The sequence below is a fragment of the Scylla paramamosain genome, chromosome 13 (genome assembly GCF_035594125.1).
Source record: "Scylla paramamosain isolate STU-SP2022 chromosome 13, ASM3559412v1, whole genome shotgun sequence".
Taxonomy (NCBI): domain Eukaryota; kingdom Metazoa; phylum Arthropoda; class Malacostraca; order Decapoda; family Portunidae; genus Scylla; species Scylla paramamosain.
This window is the reverse complement of record NC_087163.1, coordinates 9,612,501-9,636,415: the sequence shown is the minus strand read 5'-3', so window position 1 is coordinate 9,636,415 and position 23,915 is coordinate 9,612,501. Positions and strand designations below refer to the sequence as shown.

At 40.0% G+C, this 23,915-nt stretch overlaps 1 protein-coding gene across 8 annotated transcripts in view; it reads right to left on the bottom strand.

Annotated features, from left to right (window-relative positions):
• Positions 1-23,915, bottom strand: part of LOC135106420 (uncharacterized) — a 505,119-nt gene that overhangs the window by 265,052 nt on the left and 216,152 nt on the right. For all 8 annotated transcript variants that reach the window (XM_064015423.1, XM_064015429.1, XM_064015428.1 and 5 more), the window contains 3 exons: positions 6,163-6,589; positions 3,875-4,024; positions 3,625-3,734 (listed from right to left, as the gene is read on the bottom strand). In XM_064015423.1, the coding sequence (XP_063871493.1) occupies positions 3,625-3,734; positions 3,875-4,024; positions 6,163-6,589 (687 nt within the window). The remainder of the gene's footprint in view (positions 1-3,624; positions 3,735-3,874; positions 4,025-6,162; positions 6,590-23,915) is intronic.

Below are 23,915 nucleotides of genomic sequence, written 5' to 3'. Positions count from 1 at the left end.
GAACCCCCCCAGACAAGTGAAGCATACTCCATACATGGACGGATAAGGCCCTTGTACAGAGTTAACAGCTGGGTGGGTGAGAAAAACTGGCAGAGGTGTCTCAGAACGCCTAACTTCATAGAAGCTGTTTTAGCTAGAGATGAGATGTGAAGTTTCCAGTTCAGATTATAAGTAAAGGACAGACCGAGGATGTTCAGTGTAGAAGAGGGGGACAGTTGAGTGTCATTGAAGAAGAGGGGATAGTTGTCTGGAAGGTTGTGTCGAGTTGATAGATGGAGGAATTGAGTTTTTGAAGCATTGAACAATACCAAGTTTGCTCTGCCCCAATCAGAAATTTTAGAAAGATCAGAAGTCAAGCATTCTGTGGCTTCCCTGCGTGATATGTTTACCTCCTGAAGGGTTGGATGTCTATGAAAAGACGTGGAAAAGTGCAGGGTGGTATCATCAGCGTAGGAGTGGATAGGACAAGAAGTTTGGTTTAGAAGATCATTAATGAATAATAAGAAGAGAGTGGGTGACAGGACAGAACCCTGAGGAACACCACTGTTAATAGATTTAGGAGAAGAACAGTGACCGTCTACCACAGCAGCAATAGAACGGTCAGAAAGGAAACTTGAGATGAAGTTACAGAGAGAAGCCATAGGAGGGTAGTTTGGAAGTCAAAGCTTTGTGCCAGACTGTATCAAAAGTTTTTGATACGTCCAAGGCAACAGCAAAAGTTTCACCAAAATCTCTAAAAGATGACCAAGACTCAGTAAGGAAAGTCAGAAGATCACCAGTAGAGCGGCCTTGATGGAACTCATACTGGCGATTAGATAGAAGGTTGTGAAGTGATAGATGTGACCCTTTTTAGGAACAGGCTGAATGTAGGCAAACTTCCAGCAAGAAGGAAAGGTAAGTGTTGACAGACAGAGCTGAAAGAGTTTGACTAGGCAAGGTGCAAGCACGGAGGCACAGTTTCAGAGAACAATAGGAGGGACCCCATCATGTCCATGAACCTTCCAAAGGTTTAGGCCAGCGAGGGCATGGAAAACATCATTGCAAAGAATTTTAATAGGTAGCATGAAGTATTCAGAGGGTGGAGGAGGAGGAGGAACAAGCCCAGAATCGTCCAAGGTAGAGTTTTTAGAAAAATGTTTGAGTAAAGCGTTCAGCTTTAGAAATAGATGTAATAGCAGTGGTGCCATCTGGTTGAAATAAAGGAGGGAAAGAAGAAAAAGCAAAATTATTGGAGATATTTTTGGCTAGATGCCAGAAGTCACGAGGGGAGTTAGATCTTGAAAGATTTTGAAACTTTCTGTTAATGAAGGAGTTTTTGGCTAGTTGGAGAACAGACTTGGCATGGTTCTGGGCAGAAATATAAAGTGCATGAGATTCTGGTGATGGAAGGCTTAAGTATTCCCTGTGGGCCACCTCTCTATCACGTATAGCACGAGAACAAGCTGTGCTAAATCAAAGTTTGGAAGGTTTAGGTTGAGAAAAAGAGTGAGGAATGTAAGCCTCCATGCCAGACACTATCACCTCTGTTATGCACTCAGCACACAAAGATGGGTCTCTGACACGGAAGCAGTAGTCATTCCAAAGAAAATGAGCAAAATATCTCCTCAGGTCCCCCCAATTAGCTGAGGCAAAATACCAGAGGCACCTTCGCTTCGGGGGATCCTGAGGAGGGATTGGAGCGATAGGACAAGATACAGATATGAGATAGTGATCGGAGGAGCTCATGGGAGAAGAGAGGGTGACAGCATAAGCAGAGGGATTAGAGCTCAGAAAAGGTCAAGAATGATGGGTGTATCTGCAACATGGTCAGGGATGTGAGTAGGGTGTTGCAACAATTGCTCTAGGTCGTGGAGGATAGCAAAGTTTAAGGCTAGTTCACCAGGATGGTCAGTGAAGGGAGAAGAAAGCCAAAGCTGGTGGTGAACATTGTAGTCTCCAAGAATGGAGATCTCTGCAAAAGGGAAGAGGGTCAGAATGGACTTTGGAACCTTTGAAGTTAAGTAGCAAAGAATTTCTTATAGTCAGAGGAGTTAAGTGAGAGGTATACAGCACAGATAAATTTAGTTTGAGAGTGACTCTGTAGTCATAGCCAGACGGTGTAAAACTCGGAAGATTCAAGAGCGTGGGCATGAGAGCAGGTTAAGTCATTGTGCACATAAATGCAACATCCAGCTTTGGATAAAAAATGAGGATAGAGAAAGTAGGAGGGAACAGAAAAGGGGCTACTGTCAGTTGCCTCTGACATCTGAGTTTCAATGAGGAAAAGATGAGGATTAGAAGAGGAGAGGTGGTGTTTTACAGATTGAAAATCAGATCTTAGACTGCGAATGTTGCAGAAGTTGATGAAGAAAAAGTTGAAGGGGGGTGTCAAGACACTTAGGGTCATTGACAGATGGGCAGTCCGACCTGGGGACATTTATGGTTGTGTTATGTTGTTGTGTTGTTCACCAACACTGTTCATATTGGGCATTGTTTGAATTAAAGGACATTCAAATCACAAGTTGGAGTTTGGTGTGGGATGTCCGCCAAGGATGGTAGAGTGTTAAGAAGAAGCACTGTTGTGAGCTGGATATTGGCTGGAGTCTAGCTTAATGAGAGAGCAGGGTATGTAGAGCCAACCACACATTGAATCTGACTGACTCCCAGAATGTGAACCAAAGTGAGAATGGTTTTGTTCTGGAAATTTGGATCTTCTAGAACTGAATCCTCATTGGTTCATCCACTTGATATGGTGGATTGTTGTTATATTTCAATTGAACTAATTCCCATCACCATTAATTTGGAATGATAGTTCTGACATGGCCAATGAGAGCACTGTAGACAAAAATTCAGCCAACGAGTATCACTTAGTTTGTTAACCCTCACAGGAATCTTTTCTTATAGTATTATTCCAAAACATGACAGCAGATGTTTTCAGCTCCATAAAACTCACCAAATATCTGTATTGGCATTTTGAAGTTCAACAAACTTTAACAGATTTTCTCATTTTCTAAAAAGTGGGACTCATATGATCTTTACCTTAAAGAATGCAGACCTATTAATACATTAAGCACCTAACAATTCAAGCCTGAGACTTATTAGGATACTTAACTACACTGTCTGTGTGGAAAAAGTGTTGACTAATGAGTGGTGTTTTTTTTTTCTCTCTTTTTTTATGTAGGAGGGACACTGGCCAAGAGCAAAAAAATCCAATAAATAAAAAAGCTCACTGAGATGCCAGATGGTTACTGTGCTGGAGTGTAACTGAACTTGAATGCACTTGGTGCATGCCTATAAATGCTTGGATTTTGGATTCTACTTGACCCTGGATTCTTGCCAATTAACCCACTCTTCAAGGTGGGGTTCTTAAGATTTAAATTGAAAGCAAGTACCCACTGCAAATATTAATGTTTTTGTCAGGAATGAATATATTTCCGATGAAAGATTAAAGCCTCTGCAGGGAGGATACACAAGAGTACAACTTAAAGAGGTAGAAAAAGGCTGACACTTAATAAGCATGCATGGAGCTTTTAAAAAATTATAATTACTGTTATCAAGAAATTAAAAGATTTCTATAAATATTAATACTATGAAGAGTCAAACATAACTAGGATTCAGTGTTAACTCTTGCACAAATATACTCACATGCCCTCCATCCTGCACCATGAGCAGCTCTGCCTTCAATCCATAGTGAATTCTCTGATACTGGATATGACCATCAATGCGCTTCAAATTTGGGTCATTCACCAGGGATACTGTGCAAAATTATCACTTAAAAATATTTGCAACAACTATTTTTTTATTTAAAAGCATATTGCATGTCTGATATTTTCCAAAACAATGAATCATATAACTGAAGGAAATGATAATAAAATACTGTCAATACCATCCTTACCTTCGGCAAAGGCAGAATACTCTTTACTGTGACCCTGAACCTTGAATGTAATGTGAGGACTGTAGGTGATGCCAATGACTAGGCCTGCCCTATAGTCCTGGTACAAGCCTTCAGCTTCAATGGACATATCCAGGAAAAATGACTTTTTACCTGTGACATAAGGAAAAATTTTATACTAAACTTACTAATCAGGAACATAATTCATATTTTATAAAAACTGTGACTAGCTCCTTCTAGATTACTCAGGACTGAACTATATGAAATACAGTTCCAAACAACTTTAGAACTCCTACTGACATAAGTGTCACATCGCACAAACTGTTGACTTGCTTCTTCTTGGTCTGAAAAAAATAGGCCAGGAAAAAAATAATTACATGGAAACTTAGGTTAGCCCCTCAGTGTTTTTGAAAGCATTGAATAATGGATTTACAGTTTGGCATACTGACATAATAAAGAGATATCTTTTGTGATTGCTCCCTGCCTTAGCTAACAAAATGGCTTTGTTTTGTTTTAAACACGGTGTTATACTGAGGTGATATGTGATACCTGGAAAATATACAGGCCATGATTACACAGTATGAATGTTAGAGTTTCACAAGAATGGTGAAACAAGTTGAAAAAAAATTAACTGTATAACTGAAACTGATACTAATGAAAAACTGTGAGTACGTTGGGAAGGAATTGGGGTGGTGAGGGATGTGAGGATGTACCTCACCATGAACATGGTGGTGAATTACCCCAAAATATAATACATTACATGTTCTCAAGAGACAGTTAAAAAAATATCCTCAGTTTTTTTTTTTTTCCATGTAGGAGGGACACTGGACAAGGGCAACAAAAATCTAATTAAAAAAAAAAGCCCACTGAGATGCCAGCCCACCAACAGGGTCTGAAGCAGTAGTAAAAAACTGAAGGATAAGTGTCTTGAAACCTCACTCTTGAAGGAATTCAAGTCATAGAAAAATTGAAATACAGAAGCAGGCAGGGAGTTCCAGAGTTTACCAGAGAAAGGGATGAATGATTGGGAATACTGGTTAACTCTTGCATTAGAGAGGTGGACAGAATAGGGGTGAGAGAAAGAAGAAAGTCTTGTGCAGCGAGGCCACAGGAGGAGGGGAGGCATGCAGTTAGCAAGATCAGAAGAGCAGTTAGCATGAAAATAGCAGTAGAAGACAGCTAGAGAAAAACTGGTAGAGACCTCTCAGAATGCCTAACTTCATAGAAGCTATTTTAGCTAGAGATGAGATGTGAAGTTTCCAGTTTAGATTATGAAAAAGGGCAGACCGAGGACGTTCAGTGTAGAAGAGGGGGACAGTTGAGTGTCAGTGAAGAAGAGAGGATAGTTGTCTGGAAGGTTGTGTCAAATTGATAGATGGAGGAATTGAGTTTTTGAGGCATTGAACAATACCAAGTTTGCTCTGCCCCAATCAGAAATTTTAGAGGGATAAGAAGTCAGGCATTCTGTGGCTTACCTACGTGAACTGTTTACTTCCTGAAGGGTTGGACATCTGTGAAAAGACATGGAAAAGTGCAGGGTATCATCAGCACAGGAGTCGATAGGATAAAAAGTTTAGTTTAGAAGATCATTGATGAATAATAGGAAGAGAGTAGGTGACAGGACAGAACCTTGAGGAACACCACTGTTGATAGATTTACACTAGACAATTAAAAAACAAACATTTTAGGATGACTCGCCACCATCCTCACATCCCTCACTACCACTCCATTTCCTGACCAACGCACTCACAGTCTTTCCATTGGCATCAGTTACATGGCTTTTTTTTTTTTTTATCTGTTTCACCATTCTTGTGAGACTCTAACACTTATGCTATGCAATCATGGCCTGTATATTTTCCAGGTATCACACACCAACTCAGTAGGACACTTTATTTAAAACGAACACAGCCATTTTATTAGACAAAGCAAGGAGCAGTCACAAAAGACATCTCTTCCTTATGTCAATATGTCAAACAAAAAATCTGTTATTCTGTACTTTCAAAAACATATGAAGGGCTAACCTAAGTTGCCATGTAGCTATTTTCTTCCAACCAATTTTTCAGAATGAGAGGGAGTAAGTTGCCAGTTTGTACAATGTGACGCTCACATCAGCAGGAGCTCTAAAGTCACTTGGTGCTGACTTTAGAAACTCATGGAGGTTAATACTTAAAGATTATAAAGTCATTAAATATCAACATTGAGGTAGAAATCATGATGGTATACAATTTTTATAAAACAACATCTGAAAACCAAATAAGTTTGATTAATGAAGCTCATAACTTTATACTTACCAGGATTCTTCCAGGAAATTATCATTTTGTATCCAGTGATACCTTCCCTCTTTTGAAGATAACCTAAAGACCTGACAGATGCTGCTTGTTGGCCCATGACCCATTGCTTCACTTGGCCTGATTTTATTCCCAAAGCTGTCTCAAGGCCTCTGCTACAGTGTTGCTTTGTGAGCAACATTCCCCCAATCTCATTATCCCATAATTTTTCACCACTGCCAGCAAGAATGCTGTCATCCTCAAAACAAGTAGACCCATCATCATCTTCAACTTCATTTGAAGTGTCTTGACTCTCATGAATGTCATGGGTTTCTTCCTCATGATTTCTTTCATCATCTTCTGGAGTCTCCAAGCTCAGGGTGGCTTGAACAGAATAGCCATGGAAGGAGGAGTCAGGAAGATCAATTCTCAAATCAATATGGTCACTGCCCTGTCAAAATTAGTATGGTATATATTAATCAGCATGCCTGAAATAATAACAGTTAACATGTAATAGTTATATTATGCAGTTTTCAGAGTTAAGCTTTAATGTACCTAAAACAGAGCATTCTTTAAAAATCAAGAACATAAACTGACTAAATTATATACTACTTCCAATCAGCTTCCTAATCCTATATGCTAGCTCCTGCACAACAAAGAATAATAATAACCCTAAACCTTTTCTCCCTGACTGAAAATTTCATGAAACAAATAATCCATTTGTAAAATATAACTTGATGAGTGAAAGCTGCAACTTCATGGTCATGTAATAACAAACAGAAGATATTAGGGATGCTGTCAACTTGATATGCCAGATATTCACTTCAAGGTAGATGTCAGTCACATGATGTAACAGTTAACAAAATACATGTTCCCTGATTGTGCTAGTGGTGATAAATTTCTTATCAGTAAAATTCACATTTGCAGTTTTCTGGATTACAGTATTGCAATTCAACAGACTACCTAAGAAAAACTTTATCTCCTACTGCTAGTTCTACATCATTTTTTTTGTGTAAAAATCTGTCACTGTGTTACAGCTGGATGAACAACACAAAGCTACACAGTCAATTCAATAAACATCATCCTATTTTTTTAAGAGTGACAGAAAAAAAATCCTTTCTATCATAGGAAATTATCAGAGGTGGGTATCTTTATTTCAAAATTTAATTTCATTACTCATTACTCTGTTGCTCATGAAAAGAAAAACATTACTTGTTACTGAAAATACAACACGAGTTATCATTATTTTGCCACTCCTTTACATGAATGTATAAACTTGGATCAGAAAAATAGTTTTAAATAAGGTTGAACAAAACATTTGAGTTTGATTTCATCTTCCCAAAGTAACAAAGACAAAAGACTTTAAAGTTAAAAAGTATAAGCATCACTAAAATGCACCATCATTTGCCATGCTTGAGAGGACACTAATCCCTGAGAAAAATATTTGGTAAAAAAAGTATCTGCATTTAAGAGTTAAAATTTTCAGGGTATTTTTTAAATGTGATTTTCTTTATTGTATATATAATAAAATACTGTACATATATCTAAATGATGTTATGTACATACTTTTATTTAAAATTTTATAGTAGCTTTACCGTTTATCACAGAGAAACATGGAAGTGCATGAGATTATGTAATTGTTTTCTGAACATAGAAAATTTTTTTTGCAAAATACTATTTTCAGAAATAAAAAGTATTTTCCACTTACCTGCTTCTTATATTAGCATTTACAATGTTTCTCAGCCATCTAATCCTACATTCAAAACAAATTCATTCATATTCCATCCTATTGTTACCTCTGATAACTCATTGGCAACCCTGTCTCCCTAAGTTGAGACCATCATTCTTTCTTGACACATGGCAAAGAGCAGGGGAGATGGAAAGTTTAAGAATAAAAGAAGCAAGTATCTGAAAATACATTTTATTTCTGAAAATGGTATTTGTTTCACATACAACCTGCTTCTTATATTAGCAGATTCCCAAATTATAGGAGGGGGTGGTTAATGCCATTGGAGTGAAATACGATAAAGGATGAATGGTCAACATTATAACTCTATTAAGACTCACCTAAAGTTAGGATCATGAAATATGAGAGAGTATCAAGGAGGCTGCATCATGGTTGAAGGTATGGACTGCTGACTTCCTCTGTGATCGTCTATGGGGAATCACTGTCAACACAGGGGCCATGAGCCACTTAGTGTCCTGTGGTCACCACAGGACACTGAGAAAGGTACAACAAAGTGCTCCAGTGAAGTTTCTTTCATTGTACTGTTGTTAGAAAGTGGCATCCTTCAGGGGTGCTAAGCTATAGAAACTATCATGACACCAACTAACCAGACCCTGACACTGAAGGCAATTGCTGCCCTAAAAGATTCACGTGCTAAGAGGGAAGTTAGCCTATCAAGTCCCCAGCAGCAACCAATGATCTGAGGCAAAGATATCCCTCTTGCCTCTGAATGTCTCATAAGTAGTAGTCCACAAACAAGGAGTGGGTCTTCCAGCAGACTACTTCTAAGATGGAAGGGATGTACCTGTTCTTCCTGAGAAACATAGATGTGGCAATGCCCCAAATGTCATGAGACTGGACCTTAAACAAAGGACATAAGGCTTCAGGAATAGACTCATAGGCTGTCTTAATAGTATCTCGAAGAAAAAAGGAGATTGCCACCTTAGACAATAGTTGTTTGGGGTCCTATACCAACACAAAAAAAATTCCTGGTGGTGTGTGATGAGGAAGTTACCTGACAATACCTGTTTAAAGCCCTCACATGTCAAAGCAGACGTTCCTCATCTTCCTGTCCCACAAACAAGGAAATGCTGTACAGCCAAAACTCCCCAGGAATGGGATTAAGGATTGTTTCTGTCTTTGCCACAAAATCAGGAAGGTAAGACAAAATGAGATCCTCCCCTTGTGTGGCTGTGACCCTTGACAGGCCATGAAGCTCACCAACCGTCTTGGCTGTTGCTAAAACTACAAGAAAAAGAATTTTCCTTGTCAAATCATGTAAGGATGACTGGTGTAAAGGTTCAAATGGAGAATGGGTTAAGGCCTTGAGAACCACATCTATGTTCCATGAAGAAGCTTTGCAGGGCATGCAATGAACTTGTGCCAAACAAGCCTTTATGACTTCCTGGCAAACAGGGTCTGAGGAAAGATCAAACCACATGACAGAGAGCATGCCATTTAACACAGCTTTATATCCTTTAATGGCCATAACTGACAGACTGCACTGTTGTCTTAGATAGACTAAAAAATCACCAAATTTTTGACTGAAAGGATTAGAGACAGTGTGACCCTATCTTCATTTAAATTTTCATACAAATTCCCTAACTTGGGAAGAATAGCCTTGGTGTCTGAGGACTTGCTTGATAGTTTCCATGTGGCTAACTGCAGCATGGGGAGAGCCTGATGGAACCTGTGAGCATGAGGCTGGCAAAGAAGGTCCCTGTACTGTGGAAGGCACCAAGGAGTGTCCACTGAGGCCTGTGCAAGATCTGGAAACCATTCTCTCTGGGGCCAGAATGGTGCAATCAGGATGAGGTTGGTGTGATGGGCAGTCTTCAGCTTGTTAAGAACCTTCCTGATCAGCAGGAAGGGGAGAGGCATACAGATCCTGATGATCCCAACTGTATATGAAGGTGTCTGTGGCTATTGCCATTGGATCCCAGAATGGTGAAATGAAGTTTGGAAACCAAAAGTTGAGCCTTGTTGCCAACAGATCCATAATGGGATAACTCCAAAGCCTCCAGAGTTGCCTGCAGACATCCTGATGAAGGGTCCATTATGTGGAAAGTATCTGATCCTGTCTGCTGAAGCAGTCCACTAAGACAATGGACGATCCCTTCACAAACTGTTAGGATCTGGACAGCATGATCTCCTGCCCATTAAAGGATCCCTTGCACCTCCACACTGAGCAAGTCCTGGCCTCCTTGGCCAAGTATGACAGGGCCGTGGCATTGCCAGAGAACACCACCACTATCTTGCAGTGAAAGTATGCTGTGAAGTGAGCCAGACCCAGACAAATGGCCAAGAGCTTCAAGAGGTCAATATGTAGAGAGCACTCATGTGGACCCCACAGACTGCTCAGTGAGTCTTGTAAGACTAATGCTTCCCAACCCATGTTTGATACATTGGTGTATAGGTATATGTCTGGAGAGGCCAACTGCAGGGACTGCCCCATCTGTAGATTGTGATCTCATGACCACCAATGAAGACTGTTTAGAACCTCACCATCCCAGGGAACTGGAAGATCATCTCGATGGAACTGCCAGTTTCACGACTGGGAAAGGCATAACTGGAGGCCTCTCATCTTCCGTCTTGCTGGGGGGGGGGGGCTTGAACACTGAGGAAGGGCTGGAGTTGGTGCTGAAGATTGTCCAGGCACTGTTGGGAAAATCTTCAAAAGAGCAGAAAGAATCTCTATCCCTAAAAAGGTCATCAACTGGCGAGGGGTTAGCAAGGATTTTTCCCAATTTACTTGGATCCCTAAGGTTGAGGAGGCAACTGGTTGCCTTTAGAGCCTTCTGTTCTGAGGGTGCCAACAGCAGCCACTCATCCAGATACTGGAGAAGATGAATACCCTGTTGATGTGAACCCACTAAAACTGGACCCATCATCCTGGTGGAAACTTGTGGAGTTGTAGAGAGCCCAAAGCAAAGGACCTTGATTTGGAAGTGATGACCTTCCCAAATGAAGCAAAGGAACTGGCAACTGTCTGGGTAGACTGGGACTTAGAAGTAAGCATCCCTGAGATCAATGGCTGTCATCCAGTCATGACTGCAAATCACTGACATGACTCTCCTTACTGTTTCCATCCTGAATGGAGTGGTGAGGACATACTGGTTCAGGGAGGAGAGACTGAGGATGGGGCAAAATCCTTGGGTGGCTTTGGTCACAACAAAAAGGTGACTGTCAAAACCTGGTGTTGTTGGTGCCTCTTTGACTGCTCCTTTCACTAAAAGGTAAACCTCAAATTCTAGTGCCTTGCCCTTCTCGGAGCCTCAGGAGCCTGAGGAGGAGGGCCAGCAAAATATGGAAAACTCTGAAGGGTTAGGCTGCGAACCACAATCCACCAAAGGAATGCCTGGATATGGCTGTGGCTTAACAAGTGCCCAAGCCACTGTTTGCTGGAAAGAATTGGAAGCAGCCTTATCTGTTACCCAAAGAGCTTCCTAACAGAGTCAAGTGCTGACTTCCTTAGATCTATCTTATTAGCTGACTTGAATGCTGATGGAAGATGAGAGAGGATCGCCTCCCTCCTCATGGCCTTAATGTTAGCTAAAGCAAAAGCCAGATCCTTTTCTGTGTCTACCATGGCACAATGAATGCTCCAAAACAACTGATCTGCCAGAAGCTTATCCTCTTGTGCAGGTTGGAGAGATGAAAGGAGCTTGTAGAATGCACCCACACTCCAGAACAGGAAGTTCCATGCCTCATGTTGGTGCACTAATATTCCCTCAAGGTGGGTCATGTCTGCATGCTGGGCCACCACTTGGGGCTCTGTACCCCTAGTATTAAGGGCAAGAGCCAAATCCGTGTTCAGCTTGGCTGCTTTCCCTGCTGATTCATGCCCACTCACAAAGTAAATCTTCCTGTACCTGTTGGATAGGTAACAGGCAAGGGAGGGCCTTGATCCCTTATTAGCCTAAAGTAGAGCCTTGGTGGCTGCATCCATAGGGTGCACCCTGGTGAACCGAATATGTCAATCCTCCAAAAGCTTGATCTCCTGAGGTGGGGCTGGCCAATGAACCTTTTCTGCAAACTCTAGCACCTCAGGAAAACATCAGGTAATGTAGGCCATCATAGTATGAAAGACTGGAACTGAATTCTCTGTGTTAGCTTTAGAGCCAGACTCATCCTCCGAATTATCTCCCCAGGGATTGTCAGGAGACTGCAGGCCATGTAGGACCAGGGATCCCTGGACCAAGATTCTCTTGTGGTGTGGCCAGAGATCCTGTTGCCACTGACTGAGAGTGTGGGCTGACAAAGTGGATCTGGTGCTAGTGGTAAGAAGCAATGAAGGAGGGGGATGTATGTCCTTGTGCTCCTGTGTGCCTTGTGGACTGAGGTGGGGGGAAAAAAGGCATGACATGAATTTAGCACCACTCTGACTGTGGGGACGTGACCGAGTCCTTAGCCAGGGTGCCCCGGTGATGCACAGCCTCACTCTGGGCCCATGGATGGTGTTCTGTAGACAGCCATCTGTCGCTGCCCTGATCCAATCCTGAGGGACATCCTGGATGTGAATAAGCCAGGTCTCCCCCATCCCAGGACGAGATTTCTTATTCCTCCATGGAACATCCTTGGGAGGCTTAAAGCATTTATCCATGGTAGGAGAAACAAGGGAGGAAGGTGCCTGAGCTAAGCCTACACCACCTCTGGACCTCTCCTTCCCCTGGTTACCCCCCACTGGCACATCAGCTAGGAGTGACTGTACACTCTGCCTTGCACCAAGGTCAAGAGGGGGGTTGATAATGGACTGCACTGTACCTTGAACTGAGGGTAAGGAGGTAGCTGGAAAAGAGACAAGGTTAGCAATTAACTTACCCTCTACCTCCTTGGCCACTATTCGCAGACAACATGACAGGGAGAGAAACTTGTTGTCCGCCTTCAGGAAACACAGAAAAGAAGAAACCCCTTAAAGGTAAACATATCTCAAGGAGCAGCCTTTCAAACCCCAGGGATTTGGGAAACTGAATCCTCCGGTCCCAATGGACCATGCCTCAAACCACTATCTGATCCTGTGGAAGCGGATCCCTGAGAGCAGTCACATGAAGCAGGTAAGGGGAGGATTTGACCCCTGCCCTTGCCTTCCCACAAGCCTTCTTCTTAGCTTTGTACTCACACCTGTTCTACAAGGTCTGCTGGTACTTAAGGGCACTGAGAACCACCTTGTGGTTCCACCCAGCATACTCATGACACCTGTTGTTTACATTAAAAAACATCACAGCAGACAACACATACAAGTATGTGGATTGTGGTGGCACTCCCAAGCATTCTCCTACAACCAGACAAAGCACAGACTCTCCTGGGGAAGAGTGAGGATGAAGAATGATGTGAAAATGATGAAGAACCAGGTGGAGTGTCAGCACCACAAACATGGCTGCTATGTGAACCACTGTCCTGCTGCCCCACAACAAACTGGTTGGGGGAAGCCTCACTGAAGCCAACAAACCCATTGGGCAGGGACAACAAGCCATAAGGCAAAAAATGAGACAGCTGGGTAACAAAAGTTGAGAGCACAGTAGGAACCTGAGTCTGCACAAAAGCATGTCTCAAGAAAGAATGATGGTCTCAACTGAGGGAGGCTAGGTTACCAATGAATTACCAGAAGTCGTCATAGGGTGGAATACACATAAATCTGTTTTGAATGTGAGATTAGACAGCTGGGTAGTGAGAAGCATTGTAAATACTAATATAAGAAGTAGGTTGTATGTGAAACAAATTTTCCATGTCATGAGCTGTTGTGGTGACAAGATGCATAATGTCATTAGGTCATGATATTATGTGAATTTACATCCTTATAGTATTCATTTCATGTACTCATTTTGGAAAAATTATCTATACATTTATTAGCCTCCCTATAATCAATCAACACACCAAGTGTCAGGAATATATTCCTGACACTTTACTACTTTACTACTGTAAGAAAGTTTAATTTGAGATTAACTCTTTCACGATGAAGGAGACTTGCCTACAGATAGATAGAGAGATAGATAGATACTTTGACCACAACAACACTATGAATTACAAACTACAAATTAGTTCAATACAATTCTGAGAAACTAAAATCCATGAAGGCATTCTGCATATGTATAAAGTAAAAATACTATTTATAAACATGTCAAAAAAATAAATGACAATAGCCTTTGAACAGCAGAACTATTATATGCTTATAAAACACTAAAACAATTCCAAAAATGATAAAACACCCAATATCTGCATAAAATATATTTACAAACAACATAAAAAATAAACAGTCTTTAAACCACAGAGCTATTACATGCTTATGAAACACCCAAAATCTGTACAAATATACATATACATGTATTGAATTTCAGTTGAAACTTTAAAAATAAAAAGACGTGAAAAACACTAAAACATATAAAACGCTAAAACGATTGCTAAACAAATTAATTTGAAAAAAAAAGACATGAAAAAATGATAAAATGCTTAAACAATTCCAAGACAAATCAATTATGCATAAATCTCAAGGATTTTCTTGACAGTTCTAAACATCCATTCCAAATTCCTGCCATGTAGTAATTTGCGTATATTAGAAAAACTGTCTTGAATTCATCAGTGCTCAGTAAGAACACACTGTTTGACCACATGGGCCTCTGTCTGCAAAGTTACACCACATGTGCACAGCCATTCCTCTAGTGGCAGGCAACCAAGCACTCTCCTACTACACCTTCCCACCTCCATTGCCAATGAGTGGCTTGAAACACAGAACCTAGTAAATGCTATGCAGTCATTTTCAATTATATTCGAGGTAGATGTATATGTGGTGTAACATGAGCTTCTGAAAATATTGCTAGAGGTGAAAGTATAGTGGAAAATATTCTATACACATGCATTTTGAGGCCTTGTTTAGCTGTGGTGTGAAATTCAAGTGTGGCTGGGCGACAGATACAACAGCCAGGTTGGGTGGATATTTATGTAGTAGAAACACCATGTTCACATAATGCACTTTACTGTAAGTGTGTGACATAGTCAGCAACCTTTTCTGTCAAATCATGCAGTACAATTTAAGTGTATTCACTGTCACCATCTTAGCAAGAAAAACTCCTTTCCCCTCTCCGCCCAGGCAGGCAATATGTCACGTAGCCTATTATTTTATTTGTCATTAACTACAGCCATGCTATCATTGTACAATGTTTATCAGTAAACCACCTGTCCGTTAATACCACTTGTCTCATAAAGAAATACTGTAATGCCCCAAAACCAGTAGAAATGATGACTGAATAACTCATAATTTCACCCTTGGACATCCCATATCAACACATCCCGCCAAGATACAAGGCTGGTCGTTGTTACCCAACCACATTTGAATTTCATAACATGGCTAAACAAGGCTTTAAAATGCATGTTTGTATAGAACATTTTCTGCTTAGAATAAGCTGTACTTTTGCAGAAACTCATGTTACACCTTGTATACTTCATGCAGGGACAAGTTTGGATTTATTTCCCTATACATGACATGACATGATGAGACTGACTGATGTAGTGTGTGCTTAACATCCTTCATACTTGTATTAACATCATCAACATTAGTGCGTATGAGGTCATATACATAATCTTTGTTCTTAATCCTAGCATTCAAAAGTCCTTATAGTAAACACAAAAGAGTCATCATTCATATTTGATCTATCATGCCACATACATTGAAAGAATTTTTTTTGTTTCTGTGTGACTGGAGAATCAACACACTTCTTTTTAATAATGCTAGGCAACAGTGGATAGCTGGACTTGACATAACAGACATCACTACATGTTGTCATCCTAAATCAAGCAAGCTATTCAAAGTCCAGTTATAAAGCTTAACCATAGGTTTCACATTAGCATTTACGACTGTATAAGATGGTGGACAGCAGGGCAGCATCAAGTACTCATTTTTTATTTGAAATAGAATGTCATTATTTTTCTTTAAAAATGACACATACTTCATGATGTGCATCATTTTGGTTTGGGCCTCAGCCAGCAAACCATTCACAGTGAAGGCAGACACCAAGTACATATACTGGCTACTCCACCTGACCTCCAGGCTAGCCACCCACAGTGGCTCTCTGTCCTCCACAGCTCAACACACAACCATAAACTTGGATTTACTTTAATGCCATACTTGTTGCAAAAATTTTTTAACAAATTAATCTTGAACATCACTTGCTTCTTGGTTGTGGCAAGCAAATCTGTGTTGCCCATCAACACAAGGATGTGTAGGCAGGACAAGGATCTATCATCACCGCAATCTTCCTTGACGTAGTTTATTAGTTCATTGACATAAATTATGAACAAGAGGCACAATGTCGATGAGCCCTGATGCATCCCTAGTGTGGTGGTAAACACAGTGGTGGTCACAATACTATGGGTAACCTGGTCTATGGTGGCTATGGCCACCACACCCCAGCTACCACAGAACCATCAGCAACATGGTACTCAGGGCACCATATCCTAGGTCTGTGGGAAGTTGACATATATTATGAACAAGTTTTCTTTTTTCTTTTTCTCACAAGCATATTCCATGAGGACCCTCAAGATGACAATGTGTTTGAGACAGCCCCAGCCTACTTCCTAAATGGTTTGAACCATCCCACTAGATGGCAACACAAAACCATGTTATACAATTTTGATACTATGTTGAGGGCACTTATGCCATGGTAGTTCTTTCAGTCCCTTCTATTGCCCATTTTCAAAATGGTAAAGAATTTTGCCTTCATCTAAAGAGTACGGTATGACACAGGTCTTAATATGCTATCAAATACGGTGGTGATATATAAGACCAATCAAGCAGGCAACAGCTTAAAAATACCTGGAGGAATGCTGTCAGAACTGCTCGCTTTATTGGACCTCAGATGCATGATTTGTTCCGTGACCTTGTCAGTGGTGATAGGATAATCAAGAAGGAGTATATAAGTGTGAATAGGTTCAACATTCTCATTTTCTTCAATTAAACTCACCATGCTCTCATAGTACTCTTTTAATTCATCATCAGATGGCACCATCACCGACTCATTATCATCCTGCAAATTGTCTTTCCAGTTAATAGCTAGACGAACACATTTATTGTCGTGGTCTTGCATGAGCCTCTCCCAGCAGCTCAGGATGACATCACATGATTCTTGCTTTGCTGCAACATGGTTTCTCTTTGCACATTTATACAAAGCTTCAGACATGTTTTTTTTTCACAAAATCCAGATATATCATTCACACCACCCAAAATTTCCATTGTTGGTAGGTTGGCAACAAAAGTAACATGGTTCACATCATTGAACCAGACTGGCACTCGAGTCCATCTGCCCTGCTGCTGCCACCCCACAAGTGGCTGCCCAACATACTGGCTTGTTTATGGAACACATACAAATCTACTCCGGATATCTGCAACTCAAAGGTGAAAGATGGTTATCTCGCCATTTGGTGGATATGAAAGGCTGAAATATTCCATATAAGCTGCTCAGATGCAATACATGAATCTAACTCTGATATAATTATTTTTCTTATATGTCTTTCCACCAACAAAATAGCCATTAGGTGTTTTAGGGCTCTTTACAACTAGAAGGTTATTATATTAAATATTGTTGCCATTATACAAGCATTATCATTGGGATGTGCAATGTCATTGGCTATTGTATGGTAAGTATAGCTGGAGTCACTATGAAGTTTGTTGAGCATACTCACACTGCATCTCACATTCAGATCCCCAGGCAAAATCATCTTATTATAGCTGTCAACATCCATTATTTTCTCATTAAGATCAGAAAATGAAATAGTGAGGTTTCAAGACCTCTGTTTTTTACCATTCTATTTGAAATCTATATGGTACTGGCAACAAGTGGGCCTCTTTTTTGCTCATATTTTTTTTTTGTCCTTGGCCAGTGGCCCCCTTACATAAAAAAAAAGTATGGAAAGTTGCTAGGTAGGATGTAACAAAACCCAAATATAGTTGTAGGGACACTGGATAACAACAACCACACCTGATCATGTACACTAATATTTACAGATGAGACATATTGAGAAAGCCATTTTTTCACAAACACTGTAGTTCCCCCATGATGGGCGGATATTTGCTTTGCACACTTATAACCCACATGATCTGGCAGACTCACTTGCCACTCAGTTTTCACCTCATTCACTGCCACAATATCACACTGATACAACCACATTTGAATGTTGCATTTCTCCAACTTTGTCTTTGCACCATTAATATTGCACATCACTATTTTTAACTTGTATTGTTGTGGTCCATTTTAAAAACTCTGGGAGCTCCACTTTTCTTCTTCTTCATAGGTTGTCCCCCTGGCTGCAGGACATAGGCCATAGACTAGGGGGTCATACACCAGATAGGTCAAGGGAGCATGATATACACAGAAAGAAACTGATGTGCGACATGCCATCCTGTTACTTTACACCTGCACATACATACGAGTACAAACATTTATCCATAATGTCATACAGATAGCAAATCAATGGTGCAATACTTCATTCCCTATCTGAGTGGCGGACTGTCTTGTACCAAAGCCAGGATATGGTGGGTGAGCATTGCAGCGACTAGTCCCAGCGCTGTGTGTTTTCCCTGGTGGGCCAGGTTACTTGCTGATGCTGGGCACTCATGCAAGTAGCAGAGCAGCAGTTCTTTGGTGGTGTCTCTCATACCTGGCACTCCCTCTTCTGTCATTCACCATCCACGTGCTTGATACAACACGCAGACAGTGAATCACCACTGCTAAGTGAGGTCTGTGGTAAGTGGTGGTGGTAGCATCCCATGTTCCAATGCCTCAGCACCATGAGCTCTCCATGCCACCCACTGGTCTAACTCCATGGTGATGGAATGGTGCATGGTGCAATGAAGCATGGCCCTGATGGTCGAGAAGCTTGGTAGGAAGTGAATGCTGGGAATCAGAAGGAGGATGGCAAGTCTGGCTGCTTCATCTCACTCCTCATTTCTAATTATACCAGTGTAACTCAAGACCCACTTGATGGTCATTGGGCAGCCTGCAGCACTCAGTTTCTTTAGTAAAAAGTGGGCCCCTTGTTCTAAGGATGATGTTATTCATGGGCACACTTCTCAATAACTACACTGTCCTTATATAACTGCTGCTCTTTCACATTCAGGCAGATTACACATCCTATATTCTTAGGTCTATCTTGCCCATTTTGTTCCATCTGCTGAAAATGTTTCCATTCAGCTCATATGCAGGGATGTATATCTTGCAAATGAATATTTTCTTGTATGCTTCCAGGGCCAAGAGGTTTTTCATCATGGTCAGCAAAGCATCTCGGTCTTCATGCAACAGCACCGTTACAAGGATGGGTCACCTCCGCTCGTTCTGCCCATGGTTGCTCATCTTACCCTAATCTTCTCACACTTGACATGCAACAGGTTGCACATGCCACCTCCCATATCTTCACCAACTCTTGGTCCACTGTTGTGCCATCCAGTGTCTTGTGTTCCTCTTGGTAGTACCAAGTTAGCTATATTCGTGTTCTTTCCAGTCAAAGGACTCCAAGTATTACTGCTGCTTTGCATTTATCTACCACACATATGGGAGTGGATAAACTGAGCTGGTGAGGTGGATGGTGTGTGGAGTGTAGTGTGTGGTGAGGGTGGCAAGGAAGTGCTGGCAGTGAAAATTGCTGCTAGTGTTTTATTCTTCTGTTTCTATTATCCTTTTGATTTCTTTCATGTGCTGAAGATGTTGCAGCCTGATACTTCTTTTAGACATAATGCACTGCCTTGTAAGTCATAAATAGGGGAAAAACAGAGACAACAGAAAAGAGACTACCATTGAGACAAGGTGTGCCTTGGAGCTCCTCACTTTCCACATTTTTTCTGCTTGCTACACCCGCTTATTATCCAAGAACCATTACGGGCTGCTCCGGGTATGTCTCCGCCATAAGATCCATACAAGAACCAGTACATAGAAGGATGTGAAGGAAGAATAAGCCAGCAAAACAAGTCCCCTGCCTCCGCCGCTGGACTGTTCCAACAATATTTGCCAAACGTAAACAAACCCCGGCTCGTCGCAGATTCGCCCCTGTACCTGTTTACTCCATTATACCTGCACGTAGTCTACTACTTGGATTCTCGCAAGCTAAATGGTGCAAACAAGGAGTGCGGCAGGGTCTGACATAGCAGCTGTGGTATCTACTCCAGTTGGACAGAAGCAGGGGACAGCCATAGCTGAGATGGTCAAGACACCAACTCAAGCCATGGGACAAGCACCCACAACAAACATCCTTGACTTCATCTCCAGTGACATTGCTCGTCTGTCCGAAGAAGGTAAAGTGATAGTGAACACAATAGTGAAAGCTCTGTCTATTCTTTCCAAGGAAAAAGATGAAAAAATTGAAAAGTTGCAGGACAAAGTGACCTCACTTGAGGATACAGTCAGCAAACTTGAAAATCAACTAGATGATGTAGAACAATATGAAAGAAGAGATACTATAATAATTAGTGGTCCTGCATTGCCCAGAGAACAAAACCATGAAAACTCAACTGACCTTGTTGTGAATTCAGTTAAAGATAATCTGCACATCAATTTAAGTCATGCTGACATCAATGTTGCTCACAGGTTAGGTTCAAAAAGTCAAAACAAAGAGAGACCAATAATTGTAAAGCTGCTAAATAGATCAAAGAAGGCAGAAATAATGGATGCCTGTGTAAAAGTTAAACCTAGCCTCTATATTAATGAAAGTCTCACTCCAAAACGACGCAATATCTTCAATACAGTTTGGGGTATCAGGAAAAAAAACAAGGAGCTTTTCCAACAGTGCTACACAAGGGATGGAAAGATCTTTGTTAAATTAAAAACATCTAGTCAAAAACACATGATAACCACTGAACAGTCTTTGAACATTTTCCTAGATAAATATCCTGTTCTGACCCAGTCTTAAATGTGCTCTCAACTCAACATGATGCAATATTTCCTACCAAACATTCTAGAAATCTTTATGTCTATTTAATTTATATATATAATGTATTCATTATCCTTTCCTGTGTATATATTTTATATGTCATATCCTATGCATGTCTCCAACTTATTATTATTCATCTTAATTTTTTCTAGATTTCATCATATGAAACTTTCTTTTATCATCTACTACTTTGCCTATTTATCTATTACTTTGCCAATATCTTGGGTATGAAGCTTTATTCTATCATCTTTACTTTGCCAATATCTTGAACATTTATAGTTTTATCAACTTAATCCTTTTGATCACCAAATTCTGCAAACATTTTGCAATCTACCTTCCACCCTTCTTATGACATACCTGGTAAGCCTTCCAATTTCTTTTTATTTAATTTTAATTTTTATTTTTTATTATGTATTTCCTTATTCTTTGATTATTCTTCTCTATCTCTACTTATCATATCCTTCCTTTCCTCTCCCTTAAACTTTTCCAAATCCCTTCCACTCCCTCCTCCCTCTCTGCTACCCATACTTGCCCCCTTTTCTACTAGCCTTTCTTTAATTCCCCTTTCTATATCATGAACTTTACTAGTGAGAATCTCCTCAATACACTTTTCAACGACTTAGAAGACAACAATGAATCTGATAGCATCGGCATAGAAATAATAAATTCCATGTACTTATCTCTTGAGTTAGATGATATCTGTAATTATCATGACCTTACCTCATACATGAATGTTATACCAAGAAGTAGCGCTGACTATATCAATATTCTCCATATAAATGCCCGCTCACTAAACAAAAATTATGACCAAGTAATCTCTTTTATCAAATCTCTTCCCAAACTCCCTGATATCTTATGTATAAGTGAAACCTGGCTCAATGCAAATAATGTTCACCTTCATGAAATTGATGGCTATAAGTCATATCATGTTCACAGGCCTTTATACTCTCCAGGTGGGGGTGTTGCAATTTATGTAAATATTGACCTACAAAGTGAAATTATTAAGGATTTTTGCATGTGTGATGAAAATGCTGAACTATGTAGTGTGAAAATTATTCTACCTACTACCTCCTACTCTGTTTCTTGTATTTACAGACCAAATAGTAAACATGCTAAAGTAAATGAATTTAATGCATATATTGATAATCTTCTTTCAAATAACTTTTTCACAAACAACAGGAATATACTCATAGGTGACTTCAATATAAACCTTCTTGAACATGTGTCACACCCTCCTACTAACTCTTTCATTACAACTATGCAATCAAACAATTACTTCCCACATATATCTCGACCAACAAGATTTTCAGACATAAATACAACTGCAGCCCCATCTTTATTGGATCATGTCTGGACAAACTTCAATGAACCAGTCTCTTCTGGAATTTTCCACTTTCCTATCAGTGACCACCTTCTAGTGTTTATCAATATTCCAGTCTCTGAAAAAGTGTGCAATATTCACCACAAAGTTGATTTTAGGCTACAAAATAGAGTAAATCGGTTGAAATTCACACAGACCCTATCAAATACAGACTGGAATCTCTACTTCACTAGCAGTGACACAAACACAAACTGCGACATATTTCTGGATAAATTATATAAAATATACTATTCCTGCTTCCCCAAAATAACCAAAACTATCACATCCAAAAGACTAAGTAAGCCTTGGTTAACACAGGGGTTAATAAATTCAACAAAACATAAATATCAGCTGTACAAACTATACAAACTAGGGTCAATTACAATGGACCACTACAAACATTACAGAAATTATCTAAATAACTTAATAAAACGCAAAAAATCTGAATATTACCTACAAAGGTTTGAAAATTTTAGACTTAACACAAAAAAAGTTTGGGAACTAATTACCGAAATAGAAAACATTAATAATAATAACAAGATGGTCTCCCACACACTACACTATAATGACACAGTCCTACACACTCCACATGAAATTTCAAATGCATTCAACACCTATTTTTCACAAATTGCACCTCAACTTAGCTCCCAGCTTCCTAGAGCTCAAAACTCACACATTTCTTATCTCAGAGGTAATTTCCTAAATTCCATGAATATTCCCATAGTGACAGGAAATGACATAGTAAAAGCTATTTCTGCCTTAAAAAATAAAAAATGCCCTACGGATGAAATACCTGTGAAAATAATCAAAGAGAACAAAAATCTTCTAGCAGAGCCACTCTCAAAATTATTCAATGATTCAATAAAAGATGGAGTTTTCCCTAATAGATTCAAGCTGGCAAAAATTATCCCTATCCATAAATCGGGAAGTAAAACTAATATCTCAAACTACCGACCAATCTCTATTTTACCAGTGTTCTCTAAAATATTTGAAATCATTATGAAGAACTTCCTCATGAACTACCTCAATTCACAAAAATTCTTAAATAATAGGCAATTTGGTTTCCGCCCCGGACTAAATACTTTTGACGCTATAAATGTGTTTACCTCTGACCTACACGATGCCTTGAATAAACATAAGTCTATAATATCCATTTTCATTGATTTCAGCAAAGCTTTTGACACAGTTGACCCAAACATTCTAATAGACAAATTACGTCACTATGGTATTCGCGGTTGTGTGGAAAATTGGTTCAAATCATATTTAACTGGCCGATCTCATTTTACATCCTACAATAACTCTAAATCAACCATCAAACCTATACATCTTGGCGTGCCACAAGGTAGCATCTTAGGCCCTATTCTTTTCCTGATATATATCAACGATATCAGCAATGCCTCTACTGCTTTCAACACTATACAGTTTGCTGATGACTCCACCTTGTACATGATTGGTGATAATCCCACTGACCTAATCTACAGAGCCAACCTAGAATTATCTGCCTTTTCTGAATGGTGTCTTGCAAATCGCCTAACAATTAACACAGCTAAAACTTTCTACATGTTATTTACAAATACCACCACCAAATACCAACCCTTACCTAGACTTACCATATTAGATAAAGATATCACGCAAGTTTCTAAGACAAAATTTCTTGGAGTCACATTTGACAATAATCTTACCTTTAAATATCACATATCAAACCTTTGCCTAAAATTATCTAGATCAATAGCTCTATTGCTGAAAATAAAAAACTTTGTTCCAGTGGAACTTATGAAAATC